Raw genomic sequence first — 13,474 nt, forward strand, 5'->3', positions numbered from 1 at the left:
CTGAGTGAGTCACTGTTACTTCCTGCTTTAGTTTTCGCTTGTATTCAGGAATCAGGAGGATATAATTATGGTCATATTCGCCAAATGGAGGGCGAAGGAGAGCTTTGTATGCGTCTCTGTGTGTTGAGTAACGGTGGTCTTTCTTTTTTTCCCCCCTCTGGTTGCACATGTGACATTTTAGGTTTGCCTGCATTAAAGTCCCCGGATACTAGGAGCCCTGCTTCTGGAATAGCATTTTCTTGTTTGCTTATGGCCTTATACAGCTAATTGATTGCGGTCTTAGTGCTAGCATCGGTTTGTGGTGGTAAATAGACAGCTACGAATAATATACATGTGAACTTTCTTTGTAGATAATGTGTTCCACAGCTTATCATGAGGTATTCTACCTCAGGTGAGCAATACCTCGAGACTGAAATATTTAAATATTAGACATCACGCTCCAGCAGTTATTGACAAATAGACACACACCCCCGCCCCACATTTTACCAGATTTAGCAGCTCTGTCCTGCCGAAACACGGATAAGCTAGCCAGCTCTATATAATCCCTGTCGTCGTTTGGGAAAGTGTCAGTGAAACATAAGAGATTCGTTTTTAATGTCCCGTTGGTAGGATAGTTTTAATCGTAGATTGTCCAGTTTGTTTTCCAATGATTGCAAGTTGGCCACTAATACAGAGGGTAGTGGTGGTTTACTCATGCCGACAACTTCTCACAAGTCACCCAGATCTCTGCCTCCTGTATTTTTGTCTTTTCTTCACGCGAATGAAGGGGATTTGGGCCTAGACTCCGGGAAGCAGTATACCCTTTGCGTTGGACTCATGAAATAAAAAATCTTTGTCCAGTTCGAGGGGAGTAATCGCTGTTCTGATGTCCAGAAGCTCTTTTCCGTCATAAGAGACGGTAGCAACAACATTATGTACAAAATGCGTTACAAACTATGTGAAAAAAACTAACAAAATAGCAAAGTTGGTTATCACTCCCTGATCTATTTCACTTGTCTTTGTGATAGTCTCCACCCCCCTCCAGGTGTCGCCCATTGTCCCCATTATCCCCTGTGTATTTATACCTGTGCACTCTGTTTTCTGTTGCCAGTTCGTTTTGTTTTGTCAAGCCTACCAGCATTTTTCCCTCTGTTTCTGTCTCTAGATTGTTCCTGTTTTCTAGTTTTCCCGGTGTTGATCTTTTACGCCTGCCCGAGCCGGGCTGCTGTCCTGTACCTTTTCACCACCTATCCGGATTACTAACCTCTGAGCCTGCCTGCCGTCCTTTACCTTTGCCCCACCTATCTGGATTACTGACCCCTGCCTGCCCTTGACCTGTCCTTTGCCTGCCCCTTTTGAATTAATAAACTGTTGTTACTTTGACATTGTCTGCATCTAGGTATTACCTGAAATGTGTTAGGTTAGGAGCTTGTAAAACAGCAGCCATCCCCTGCAGCTCCATTATTATTCAACAACTGCGCTATGCATGCGGGCAGGTAGCGTTCTCCTGGCATCCGCCAAACCCAGATTTGTCAATTGTCCTGCCAGATGGTGAAGCATGATTCATCACTCCAGAGAACTCATTTCCACTGTTTTGTTCCACTAATTTCCACTGTCCAATTGCAGCGAGCTTTACACCACTCCAGCCGACGCTTGGCATGGTGATCTTAGACTTGTGTGCGGTTGCTCGGCCATGGAAACCCATTCCATGAAGCTCCCAACGAACAGTTCTTGTGCTTTCGTTGCTTCCAGAGGCAGTTTTATACTCGGTAGTGAGTGTTGCAACTGAGGCAGATGTTTTTCATGTTCTATGCACTCAGTAGTGAATATTGAAGACATCAAAACTATGAATTAATATGTATGAAATAATGTAACTAAAAAAGTTGTAAACAAATGCAAACATTATTTTGAGATTCTTCTAAGTATCCAAACTTTGCCTTGATTACAGCTTTGCACACTTGTCATTATCTTAACCAGCTTCATGGAATGCATTTCAATGAACAGGTGTGCCTTGTAATTTCTTTCCTTCTTAATGCATTTGAGCCAATCAGCTGTGTTGTGACAAGATAGGGGTGGTATACAGAAGATATGAAATTAGTTGTAAAATGAATAGGAAATATAGTAAAGACATTGACAAGGTTATAAATAATGATTTTTAATTGAAATAATAATTGTTTCCTTCAAACTTTGCTTTCATCAAAGAATCCTCCATTTGCAGCAATTTCAGCCTTGCAGACCTTTTGGCATTCTAGTTGTCAATTTGTTGAGGTAATCTGAAGAGATTTCACTTCATACCTCCTGAAACACTTCCCACAAGTTGGATTGGCTTGATGGGCACTTCTTACGTAGCATAAGGTCAAGCTGCTCCCACAACAGCTCAATAGGGTGTCACACGGAGCAGAACAGGTGAACCCAAGAGCAGATGAGGAGACTGGGATGAGGTAACCAAGGTATTTATTGAAACACAGGTGAAAGATGGGGTGCAGGCCAGGGGAAGGTCGGGCAGGTTGCAGGAAGCCAGTGGCTGAGGCTGGAGCGAGGAGAGTTGGGACTGGTTAAGTAGGTCCGGAAAAGAATCCAAGGACGCAGTGGAGTGGAGGGCTCAGGACAGAGTAGCAGGACTGATGAGACGTGGGACTGGAGACTGGGGGCAAAGTCAGCGCGGGCAGAACTGTAGCAGAGAGGAAAATGGCATCAGGCAAGGGAAACCAGGCATAACACGAAACCAGGATCTAAGCATGAACAAACGGCTAAAACCGCAGACTGACCGAGCAGAGGTTACGATCTGGCTGCATGGAAGTGGCAGGGCTGAGTATTTGTAGAGGTCTTGACTATGGAAGAGGTTGCAGCTGATGGGGATCTGCTCTGCCTCCAGTAGACCTGTCTACACACACACACACACACACACACACACACGAACACACACACACACACACACACACACACACACACACACACACACACACACACACACACACACACACACACACACACACACACACACGGGGAGAGAGCACTGGGGGAGTGGTGGCAGGTTAGGGATACACAGGATGAGAAGTAGAGGTCGTGGCAGGAGCAGATGTAACATAGGGTTGAGATCCGGTGACTGTGCTGGCCACTCCATTATAGACAGAATACCAGCTGACTGCTTCTTCCCTAAATAGTTATTGCATAGTTTGGAGCTGTGCTTTGGGTCATTGTCCTGTTTGTAGGAGGAAATTGGCTCCAATTATGCGCCTTCCACAGGGCATGGCGTTTGCAAATGATAGTGATTGATAGCCTTCCTTCTTCAAGATCCCTTTTACCCTGTACAAATCTCCCACTTTACCACCACCAAAGCACCCCCATAAAATCATATGACCATAAAATTGCTTCCACCATGCTTGACAGATGGCGTCAAGCACGCCATCTTTTATTTTTTTCCTGCGTTTCACAAATGTTTTTCTTTGTGATCCCGAACACCTCATACTTAGATTCGTCTGTCCATAACACTTTTTTCCAATCTCCCTCTGTCCAGTGTCTGTGTTCTATTGACCATCTTAATCTTTTATTTTTCTTGGCCAGTCTGAGATATGGCTTTTTCTTTGCAACTCTGCCTAGAAGGCCCGCATCCTGGAGTCCCCTCTTCACTGTTGACTTTGAGACTGGTGTTTTGTGGGTGAAGTTGCCAGTTGAGGTCTTGTGAGGCTTCTGTTTCTCAAACTAGACACACTAATGTACTTGTCCCCTTGCTCAGTTGTGCACCGGGGCCTCCCATTCCTCTTTCTATTCTGGTTAGAGCCAGTTTTCACTGTTCTGTGAAGAGAGTAGTACACAGCGTTGTACGAAGACCTTCAGTTTATTGGCAATTTCTCACATGGAATAGCCTTCATTTCTCAGAACAAGAATCATCTGACGAGTTTCAGAAGAAAGTACTTTGTTTCTGGCCATTTTGAGCCTGTAATCGAACCCATAAATGCTGATGCTCCAGATACTCAACTAGTCAAAAGAAGGACAACAGTTTTCAACTGTGCTAACATAATTGCAAAAGGGTTTTCTAATGATGAATTTGCCTTTTAAAATGATAAATTTGGATTAGCTAACACAATGTGCCATTGGAACACAGGAGTGATGGTTGCTGATAATGGGCCTCTGTACGCCTATGTAGATATTTGATTAAAATAATAATCAGTTTCCAGCTACAATAGTCATTTACAACATTACCAATGGCTACACTGTATTTCTAATCTATTTGATGTTATTTTAATGGACCAAATGTTTTCTTTTCTTTCAATAACAAGGACATTTTTAAGTGACCCCCAAACCTTTGAACAGTAGTGTGTATATATATTCTGGACTCTGGCATTGCTCGTCCTCATATTTCTTAATTTCATTTTGCATTTTGGGGATTATTTGTGCATTGTTTTAGATCGCTGCACCTGTAGTAAAATCTGCAAATCTGTGCCCAATAAACTTTGATTTGATTTTAATTTGATCCAAAATAGGAGACAAATTATAACTCAAAGATTTCCCTTTGTTATAATTGGCCATACGTAGAGAAAAGCGATTTGTGATCACAGAATCCAGGGAATCATCAGTGTGTTGTTCAGTATCTCCAAGGCAAAGGAGTGGATGTGGGAGAGGGGGAATGTAAGGTTTTTGATATGTCGTTCGCTAAGCCTTTGGTATGATTAAAACCCCAGCTGGAACTGCAGACAAAATACTCAGTGGAGACAATACCAATGTCAAATGAGTATAGGGATTGCTGCTACTAAAGAAAGGCACCACGATGGGGGAGAAAGGTGATGGGGGAGATGGGTGATATGTCAATTCAGACAAGGGGAAATAAATAATAATAAGACTCTAAGACGCATATCCAGAGGCAAAATAATGAAGAATCCTTGCAGAGGGTGTCTTGAATAAAGCATCTGTAGGAGCTGAGTGAGAGGATGAGAGGAGGCCGGGATTATATATGACCGCACCGTTGGAGTCGACATCTGCAACGTTTACCTTGAATGCCATCTCCCCAAACACAGGAACATTGCCTTTTATTGTTGACAATGCACAATCGTATTGAATCCTGGCCTCAGTGTTAGGTCAGTGTCGTGTACACAGAGAGATTTATACTGTAAGCAATGCTCTTGCTTTAGTAGAACGGATGCCATCACCATATGATAGTATAAGAAGTCTTATACAGTGCCAGATCGAAGCACAGAATATGCTCCTGGCAATATTTCATCTGTTGTTTTGTGGCCTATGGCACTTCAGAGATGTGTAGTATATAGGACATCGACACATGCTGTGCTCTGTAGTGCTGCTGCTGCTCAGAAGTTCAGTCAGTCTTGACCTAATTTCCCCATTTCCACTCACACGTATCTAATCCAGCCCAGCCTCTATTACCATAGTCACGGCCTCACTGTAATCCGTATAACTTCACGCTACATTCCTTTCCTGCATCATTACACACCCCTGTCACTCACTCACTCAACTCCTACTCTATAAACACCATATTAGCAGTACATACTGCAGTTATCATCTCCAACCCGTCTCCTCTCTCTGACACTGTCTGTTTTTGGCATTTCCAGTAGAACAAGGACAGTCAAACTCCTTTTTTTCACAAATATCTCCATTGTGGTTTGGTAGTGAACACGTTTACATACACCGGGATCAAATGAATATAACATAACATAAATACAGCTAGCACACTGACTACTATACTGTTGATGTCTGCAAGAGTCAGATTTGTAGGATTAAACCCCCTCTCTGCTCCTCTCTTCACAGAGCTGCGGTAGAGTTCCGAGTATAGTCTCTCTGGCGTTGTAGGTGTTGAAGTCGTGAGTCCCTGGGCTCGTCCCAAATGGCCCTCTATTTAGGGAATAAAGGGAATAGGGTGTTCATGTGGCAGGCAATAGAACCTCGGCAGGCTTTGGCTGGCTGCTCCTCTTTGACCATATGGCCTGCCTGCTCCCTTGCTGTCTCTTTCATGCCTCAACACTGACGAGGCGAGGGAAGGGAAGGGAAGGGGGGGATTAATATGTATCTATCTGAGCCGGTCTCTTTCCCCCGGTCCTCTGCTTCCTGCGCAAGTCAGGCCAGCAGGGTTAGGATGTGGGGCCTGCATCCACAGTCAGGAGATAGACGAGGAGCGCTTGGCATGCTCTGACTGCTGCAGCAGAGACGTAAGCTCCAGGATAACCAAGACCATACCGTAGATGAGAACTGTTTTGTCTTGGTGTTTGCAAAATAGAATTCATGAATCAAGCCTACATATATCTAGATTAAATTAAGATTTTGGGTCTCTGGCCTACACACAATACCCCACAATGTCAAAGTGGAATTATGTTTTAGACATTTTTACTAATTTAATCAAAATAAAAAGCTTAAATGTCTTGAGTCAATAAGTATTCAACCTTTTGTTATGTTAAGCCTAATACTTTCAGGGGTACAATGTGCTTAACAAGTCGCATAAGTTGCATGGACATGGTCTGTGTGCAAAAATAGTGTTTAATATTATGATTGACACATACTATGATCTGTAAGGTCCCTCAGTCGAGCAATGAATTTCAAACACAGGTTCAACCACGAAGACCAGGGAGGTTTTTCAAATATCCCTTTGAGCATGGTGAAGTTTTAAATTACTCTGTGGATGGTCTATCAATGCACCCCATCACTTCAAAGATACAGGTGTCCTTCCTAACTCAGTTGCCGGAGAGGAAGGAAACCGCTCAGGGATTAACACCATGAGGACAGTGGTGACTTTAAAACAGTTACAGAGTTTTTAATGGCTGTGATGGGAGAGAACTGAGAATGAGTCAACAAAATTGTAGTTACTCCACAATACTAACCTAATTGACAGAGTGAAAAGAAGAATTAAAACTTATTTCAAAACACTAAAGGCACTACTACTTTAAAAAATGTGGCAAAGCAATTCAGTTTTTGTCCTGAATACAAAATGTTATGTTTGGGGCAAATCCAATACAACACATTAATTTGTTTTTTCAAGCATAGTGGTGGCTGTGTCATGTTATGGGTATACTTGTAATCGGAGGACTGGGGAGTTTTTCAGTATAAAGAAATGTAATGGAGCTAAGCACAGGCAAAATCCTAGAGGAAAACCTGGTTCAGTCTGCTTTCCACAAGACACTGCGATTAATTCACCTTTCAGCATGACAATAATCTAAATCACAAAGCAAAATCTATGCTGGAGTTGCTTACCAAGAAACAGTGAAAGTTCCTGAGTGGCAGAGTTACAGTTTTGTCTTAAATCTACATGAAGATCTATGGCAAGACCAAAAAAAGGTTGTCTATCAATGATCAACAACCAATTTAGACAGAGCTTGAAGAATTCTGAAAATAATAAATGGCACAATCCAGGTATGGAAAGCTCTTGGAGAATTACTCAAAGACTCACAACTGTATTCGCTGCCAAAGGCTCTTCTACAAACTATTGACTCAGTGGTATGAATACTTGAGATTTCTGTATTTAATTTTCAATAAATGTACAAAAATGTCTAGAAACATGTTTTCACTTTGTCATTATGGGATATTGTGTGTAGATGGGTGAATTGAATCCATTTTGAATTCAGTCTGTAACACAACAATGTTTTATGAAAACTTTCTGAAAGCACTGTAGATCCATTAACAAAAAATAAACACAACAATTTCAAAGATTTGACTGTTACAGTTCATATGAGGGAATCGGTCAATTTAAATGAATCAGGCCCTAACCTATGGATTTCGTATGACTGGGAATACAGATATGCTGGTCACAGATACCTCAGGGTCTCGTCGCTGTCACGACTTCCGCCGAGGTCGGGCCCTCTCCTTGTTCGGGCGGCGGTCGGTGTCGCCGGCCTTCTAGCCATCGCCGATCCAGCTTTTAATTTTCCATTTGTTTTGTCTTGTCTTCCCACACATCTGGTTCCAATTCCATAATTACATGTGTATTTAACCCCCTGTTTCCCCCATGTCTTTGTCCGGAATTGTTTGTTGTAAGTGCTTATGCACGTTATGTCTGGCGTGCGAAGGGTTTTTGTCCCATATATATAGTTTTGTTCACAGTGATTTTGATTATTAAACTGCGCCATTGTAACAGTCTTTGCTCTCCTGCGCCTGACTTCTCTGCCGCCGGTACGCATTCCTCACAGTCACGGTACTTCTGTGATTTCAAATTTCATAAATAAAATGCAATTGTGTTCGTTGTCTGTAGCTTATGCCTGCCCAAACCATAACCCCAACACCACCATGTGGCACTCTGTTCACAACATTGACATCAGAAAATCGCTCACCCACACGACGCCTTACACGTGGTCTGCGGTTGTGAGGCCGGTTGGACGTACTGCCAAATTCTTTAAAACAACATTGGTCCTTTTTCTACCAATCAATAATCTGGCAAAAGCTCTAGTTGACATTCCTGCAGTCAGCATGCCAATTGCAGGCTCCCTGAAAACCTTTTGAGACCTATGTGGCAATGTGTTTTTTTTAATGGTCCCCAGCACAAGGTGCACCTGTGTAATGATCATGCTGTTTAATATGATTCTTGATATGCCACACCTGTCAGGCTGATTAATTGTCTTGACAAAGGAGAAATGCTCACTAACTGCAATGTAAACACATTTTGTGCACAACATCTGAGAGAAATAAGCTTTTTGTGCATATGGAACATTTCTGGGATCTTTTATTTCAGCTCATGAACCATGGGACCAACACTTTACATGTTGCGCACCTTTTTTTGTTCAGTGTAATTACATGTTGAACCTATGAGCATTTTTTTAAATGTGAATTTCATTTCATCCTGAGTGTTTAATTGACTTTGAAAGTGGAAACAGGATTGAACCTACATATCATTCTGATGAGTGGAGACTTGTCGGTGGTGTAGGCTACACAGACCTCGCCAAGCACAGGAACAAACTCACTGTGGATGGTGTCACAAACAGAGCAACCTGACGGTATACTGTTAAAACGCATATAATAATAAACCCACCACCCACCAGTTTATGAACTGTTGTAGCCGCATCTCCATGTCCCAATGGACCATGAAAAAGAAGAGGGAAGGAGTAACATACAGTAACGCTGGTTATATTGGTGTCTGTCTCTGAACCACAAACAGTAGAGCATTTACAATCTCTAGGTATAACTGAAGGGAGCCTATCTATGACTCGTTTACCTCTTCCTTTATCTGTGAAGTGGCTGGGCCTGGCAGGAATGTCTGTCTTGGCATGGGACGCTGTGCTGTTTCCATGTGACCAGGACGGAGTGCTTGTATGTGTTTGGGCACGTGTGTGTGTGTGTGTAGATTGGGAATAGACTAGCATCCTGTTTAACACAGTCCACCACTGATCTTTGGAGTTTATTGGAGCTGTTTGTGACAGACTTATAAAAGTGTGTCTCAAACAATATATAGTTGTGATTGCTAGGCATACAAATAAGAATTGTTTTCATACCTTTTGAAACGAGGTCTAGTTACGGCCGCAACCAGACTAGATCGTGAACTACTCTTCTCAACCAATCAATCAATCAATCAAATATATTTAGAAAGCCCTTCTTACATCAGCTGATGTCACAAAGTGCTGTACAGAAACCCAGCTTAAAACCCCAAGCAGCAAGCAATGCAGGTGTAGAAGCACGGTGGCTAGGAAAAACTCCCTAGAAAGGCCAGAACCTAGGAAGAAACCTAGAGAGGAACCAGGCTATGAGGGGTGGCCAGTCCTCTTCTGGCTGTGCCGGGTGGGGATTATAACATGGTCAAGACGTTCAATTCTTCATAGATGACCAGCAGGGTCAAATAATAATAATCACAGTGGTTGTAGAGGGTGCAACAGGTCAGCACCTCAGGAGTAAATGTAATTTGGCTTTTCATAGCCGATCATTCAGAGTATCTCATCCACTCCTTCTGTCTCTAGAGAGTTTAAATCAGCAGGTCTGGGACAAGGTAGCATATCTGGTGAACAAGTCAGGGTTCCATAGCTGCAGGCAGAACAGTTAAAACTAGAGCAGCAGCACGGCCAGGTTGATTGGGGACAGCAAGGAGTCATCAGGCCAGGTTGTCCTGAGGCATTGTCCTTGGGCTCAGGTCCTCTGAGAGAGGAAAAAAAGAGAATTAGAGAGAGCATACTTAAATTCACACAGGATAAGACAGGATAAATACTCCAGATATAACAGACTGACCCTAGCCCCCCGACACAAACTATTGCAGCATAAATACTGGAGGCTGAGACAGGAGGGGTCAGGAGACACTGTGGCCCCGTCCGAAGATAAAATGAGGTGACATATGTAAGCTCTTCGTGAAAGTGACATCTCAGGAATGTTATCTTTTGTGGTATCTTTCTAGCTTCAGTACATCAAAAGTGGTTTTGAATAATGCAAGCTGCACTGTTCACTGTATTATGTACTGTATGAGTTTGTTATGACTTAGCTTAGCACATGTATGCTGTAAAGCATTTCTAATGATTTTCTCCCTCCCTCTCTCTGTACAGCGTTGCTGATTGGGTCGGGGTGTGCGCTCTACCCTCTAGGTTGGGACAGTGACGAAGTTCGACAGACCTGCAGCAATAGATCCAACCAGTTTGAGCTTGGTATGGGTCAAACATCCACACAAGAACACCATCATATTCAAGTCACAAGTTGATAATCAACAAGTCATTCAAATTGGTCACAGCTCATATTATGGTATGTTGGCTCAGATTCAAATTCGCTGTGTTTGTGTCTGTGTCTAGGTTCTTGTGAGATTGGCTGGGCGTTCTACTGTACCGGAGCAGGGGCATCAGCAGCCATGATGTTATGCACCTGGATGGCCTGCTTCGCTGGGAAGAGACAGAAGCAGTACCCCTACTGATGTCATCAAGGCGGGACAGCCACAGAGACCATGATGTTATGCACCTGGATGGCCTGCTTCGCTGGGAAGAGACGGAAGCAGTACCCCCTGCTGATGTCATCAAGGCGGGACAGCCACATGATGACCACCTCCCCCAATACCCGTCATCACTGGCAATTGAAGAGACTCAGAGCAAAGGATAATATCAGGGGGACAGTGTCTATGGGCGCGTTCGACATTGCAGTTGACTTTAAAGGCGAGTCGAGACTGATCTACAAATCACCATCATAAATAACTACTCAATATTATTTGTAGATCAGTCAGTCACTATTTACCCATGGAACATCACAATTTTGATGCTCTTGAACACGGCCTGTATGCCATAGGCTAGTTATGCACTCTGTCATCATAATTGAAGCAGAGCGGACTACCTTGTGGTGCATTTGGTACTGAGGCAGAAAATAATATAACACAACACAATACATTCGCAATTACACTCCATTGTCCAACAGAGCATTTCAAAAGAGTGGAGTCTACATACTTTGTATTCATTGACAGCAAGAACAACATCTGTTTCTGTCTCTATTTTCCTTGGGTTGTATGGTTGCTTCTCTATTCCTCCTCCTATTCTATTCTGTCATGTCCCTGTACTATAACTTTGTGGTAACTGGCACAACCAGTGGTAAAGATATATTAAATTACTATACTTTTGATATTACTTATTGTATTTTACATCCTGTATTTAATAAATATGTTATGTACTCCCACTTTGGCCTAGTATTGCCTTAAAGACCTGTAAAAAGCGAATTCTCATGGCGTCGATATGAGTCCGAAACATTTATTGTAGCGTCAAAATGTACTACTAAGTGTAAATTGGATAATTTTGGTCATAAAGTCAGTCTTGTCCAAAAGGGAGATTTATAGGAAAGCTTGTATGTCACATAATGAAGGGTAACGTAAGAGTTTTCCTTGGGTTGGGTTTATTTAAATCCTGCCCACAGCTGGCAGCACCCAAGTAATCATCAATTTGGAGCGCAGCTGCACGCAACCTGATGCAATGTTCAATTTGGTTTGGCATTCAATATCCCTCTGGGGCTGTTTAGGGACCATCAGCAAATTACACAATGTACCTTGGACTATATTTTAAAAGGTCCAAATTTCAATGACTTAAAAATCTCAAACCAACTATAAATTGGAGAAATTCATATACAAATATTGAAAGCTAAAATATGTGCAACATGACAATATTGAACCATACATTGTGTCATTTATTTGTCCCTAACTAGAGCCAGAGATAAGCTATCCAATGTCAAACCATGTCAAACAACTTTGTCACTGTGTTACACCAGTGAGCTGTAGCTAATTGGTGAAATAAGTTTGCTTGCACTAGCTGTTTCAAGTTATCTAGAAGGTTGAGTGACTGTGTACTGTTGTGGCAGAGTGATTATCACCCACATTAAACCACCACTCCAAAACAACTCTTGTTTTGGCTTCAGTCATGACTGCTGCATTTCTTAATGTCCAAACCGAATAACGAGGCCAAAGGTTCAGCACCCCTTTAAATATATAAACCCTTACTGGTATCTTGCAATCATTTTTAACTGTTATGTCAGTAACTATTTACAGTATAGCTATAAAACAGGGAATGTTGAAGTCCCTGAATGTATGTCTGTCATATGTTTGTGTTTTTGTGTGTGTATGATGTACAGTATATTGCATTATATAACATTACATTTGAATGAAACACAATAGATTTGACCCTGTAAATGAATTGTTACTTTAAATAGTCTTAATAAATATTCACAAACCTTTCAGAAGTGGAGAAGTTCTAAAGCTAGCATGAGACTATTGGTCTTTCTTGAAGCCTTAACAGCCATTTGTTTATCATCTGTTCAGATTATTGGTGAATCAATTAAATGTATTTATAAAGCCCCTTTTACATCAACTAATGTCACAAAGTGCTGCACAGACACCCAGCCTAAAACCCCAAACAGCAATTAATGCAGGTGTAGAAGCACGGTGGCTGGGGAAAACTCCCTGGAAAGGCAGGAACCTAGGAAGAAACCTAGAGAGGAACCAGGCTATGAGGGGTGGCCAGTCCTCTTCTGGCTGTGCCGGGTGGAGATTATAACAGAACATGGCTAAGATGTTAAAATGTTCATAAATGACCAGCATGGTCAAATAATAATAATCACAGTAGTTATCGAGGGTGCACCATCTGTCGTGTTTATCTTTATTGATGGTCAGCTCAAACAACATGAACTGGCTGTTATTTGGGCTTTAAAACCCATCAGGGTTGACTATAAAGAGAACAGCAAGGAGGGAGGGGAGTTAACCTGTCAACAGATGGTGCTGGAGGTAAATCATTAGTAAGGGTTAACACGCACACACATGCACGCATGCACACACACCAATTCCAAATGTCATTGGTCCACTGCCAAACCATTAAGGCATCCGCATGCTTCCCATCCGAAACAGGTAGGAACAGTTCATGCATATATTATGACAACATTTTGGGACGTTTTTGTTCATTTGGTCTTCGGCAAGTTTTTGTTTGTTTGTGCACACCTCAAAAATTCTCGAGGCAAGCCAAAGTCTACGCCCCTTCCTTGGTGATGGGTCAACAGTAGGGATTGTTCAATAGTAGGAATTGTTCAATGAAGTGTTTGTTGTCATTCAACAAGAGCCAAATCATTTTTATGT

The 13,474-nt window shown here is 42.3% G+C and overlaps 1 protein-coding gene across 2 annotated transcripts in view; it reads left to right on the forward strand.

Annotated features, from left to right (window-relative positions):
• The window catches only part of LOC124040576 (LHFPL tetraspan subfamily member 6 protein-like), a 33,354-nt gene extending 20,745 nt beyond the window's left edge, over positions 1 to 12,609 (forward strand). For both annotated transcript variants that reach the window (XM_046357711.1, XM_046357713.1), the window contains exons 3-4: positions 10,434 to 10,532; positions 10,674 to 12,609. In XM_046357711.1, the coding sequence (XP_046213667.1) occupies positions 10,434 to 10,532; positions 10,674 to 10,792 (218 nt within the window). In that variant the 3' untranslated portion in view covers positions 10,793 to 12,609. The remainder of the gene's footprint in view (positions 1 to 10,433; positions 10,533 to 10,673) is intronic.
• The last annotated feature ends 865 nt before the right edge of the window (positions 12,610 to 13,474 follow it).

The sequence above is a fragment of the Oncorhynchus gorbuscha genome, linkage group LG01, assembly GCF_021184085.1.
Source record: "Oncorhynchus gorbuscha isolate QuinsamMale2020 ecotype Even-year linkage group LG01, OgorEven_v1.0, whole genome shotgun sequence".
In the NCBI taxonomy this organism is placed as follows: domain Eukaryota; kingdom Metazoa; phylum Chordata; class Actinopteri; order Salmoniformes; family Salmonidae; genus Oncorhynchus; species Oncorhynchus gorbuscha.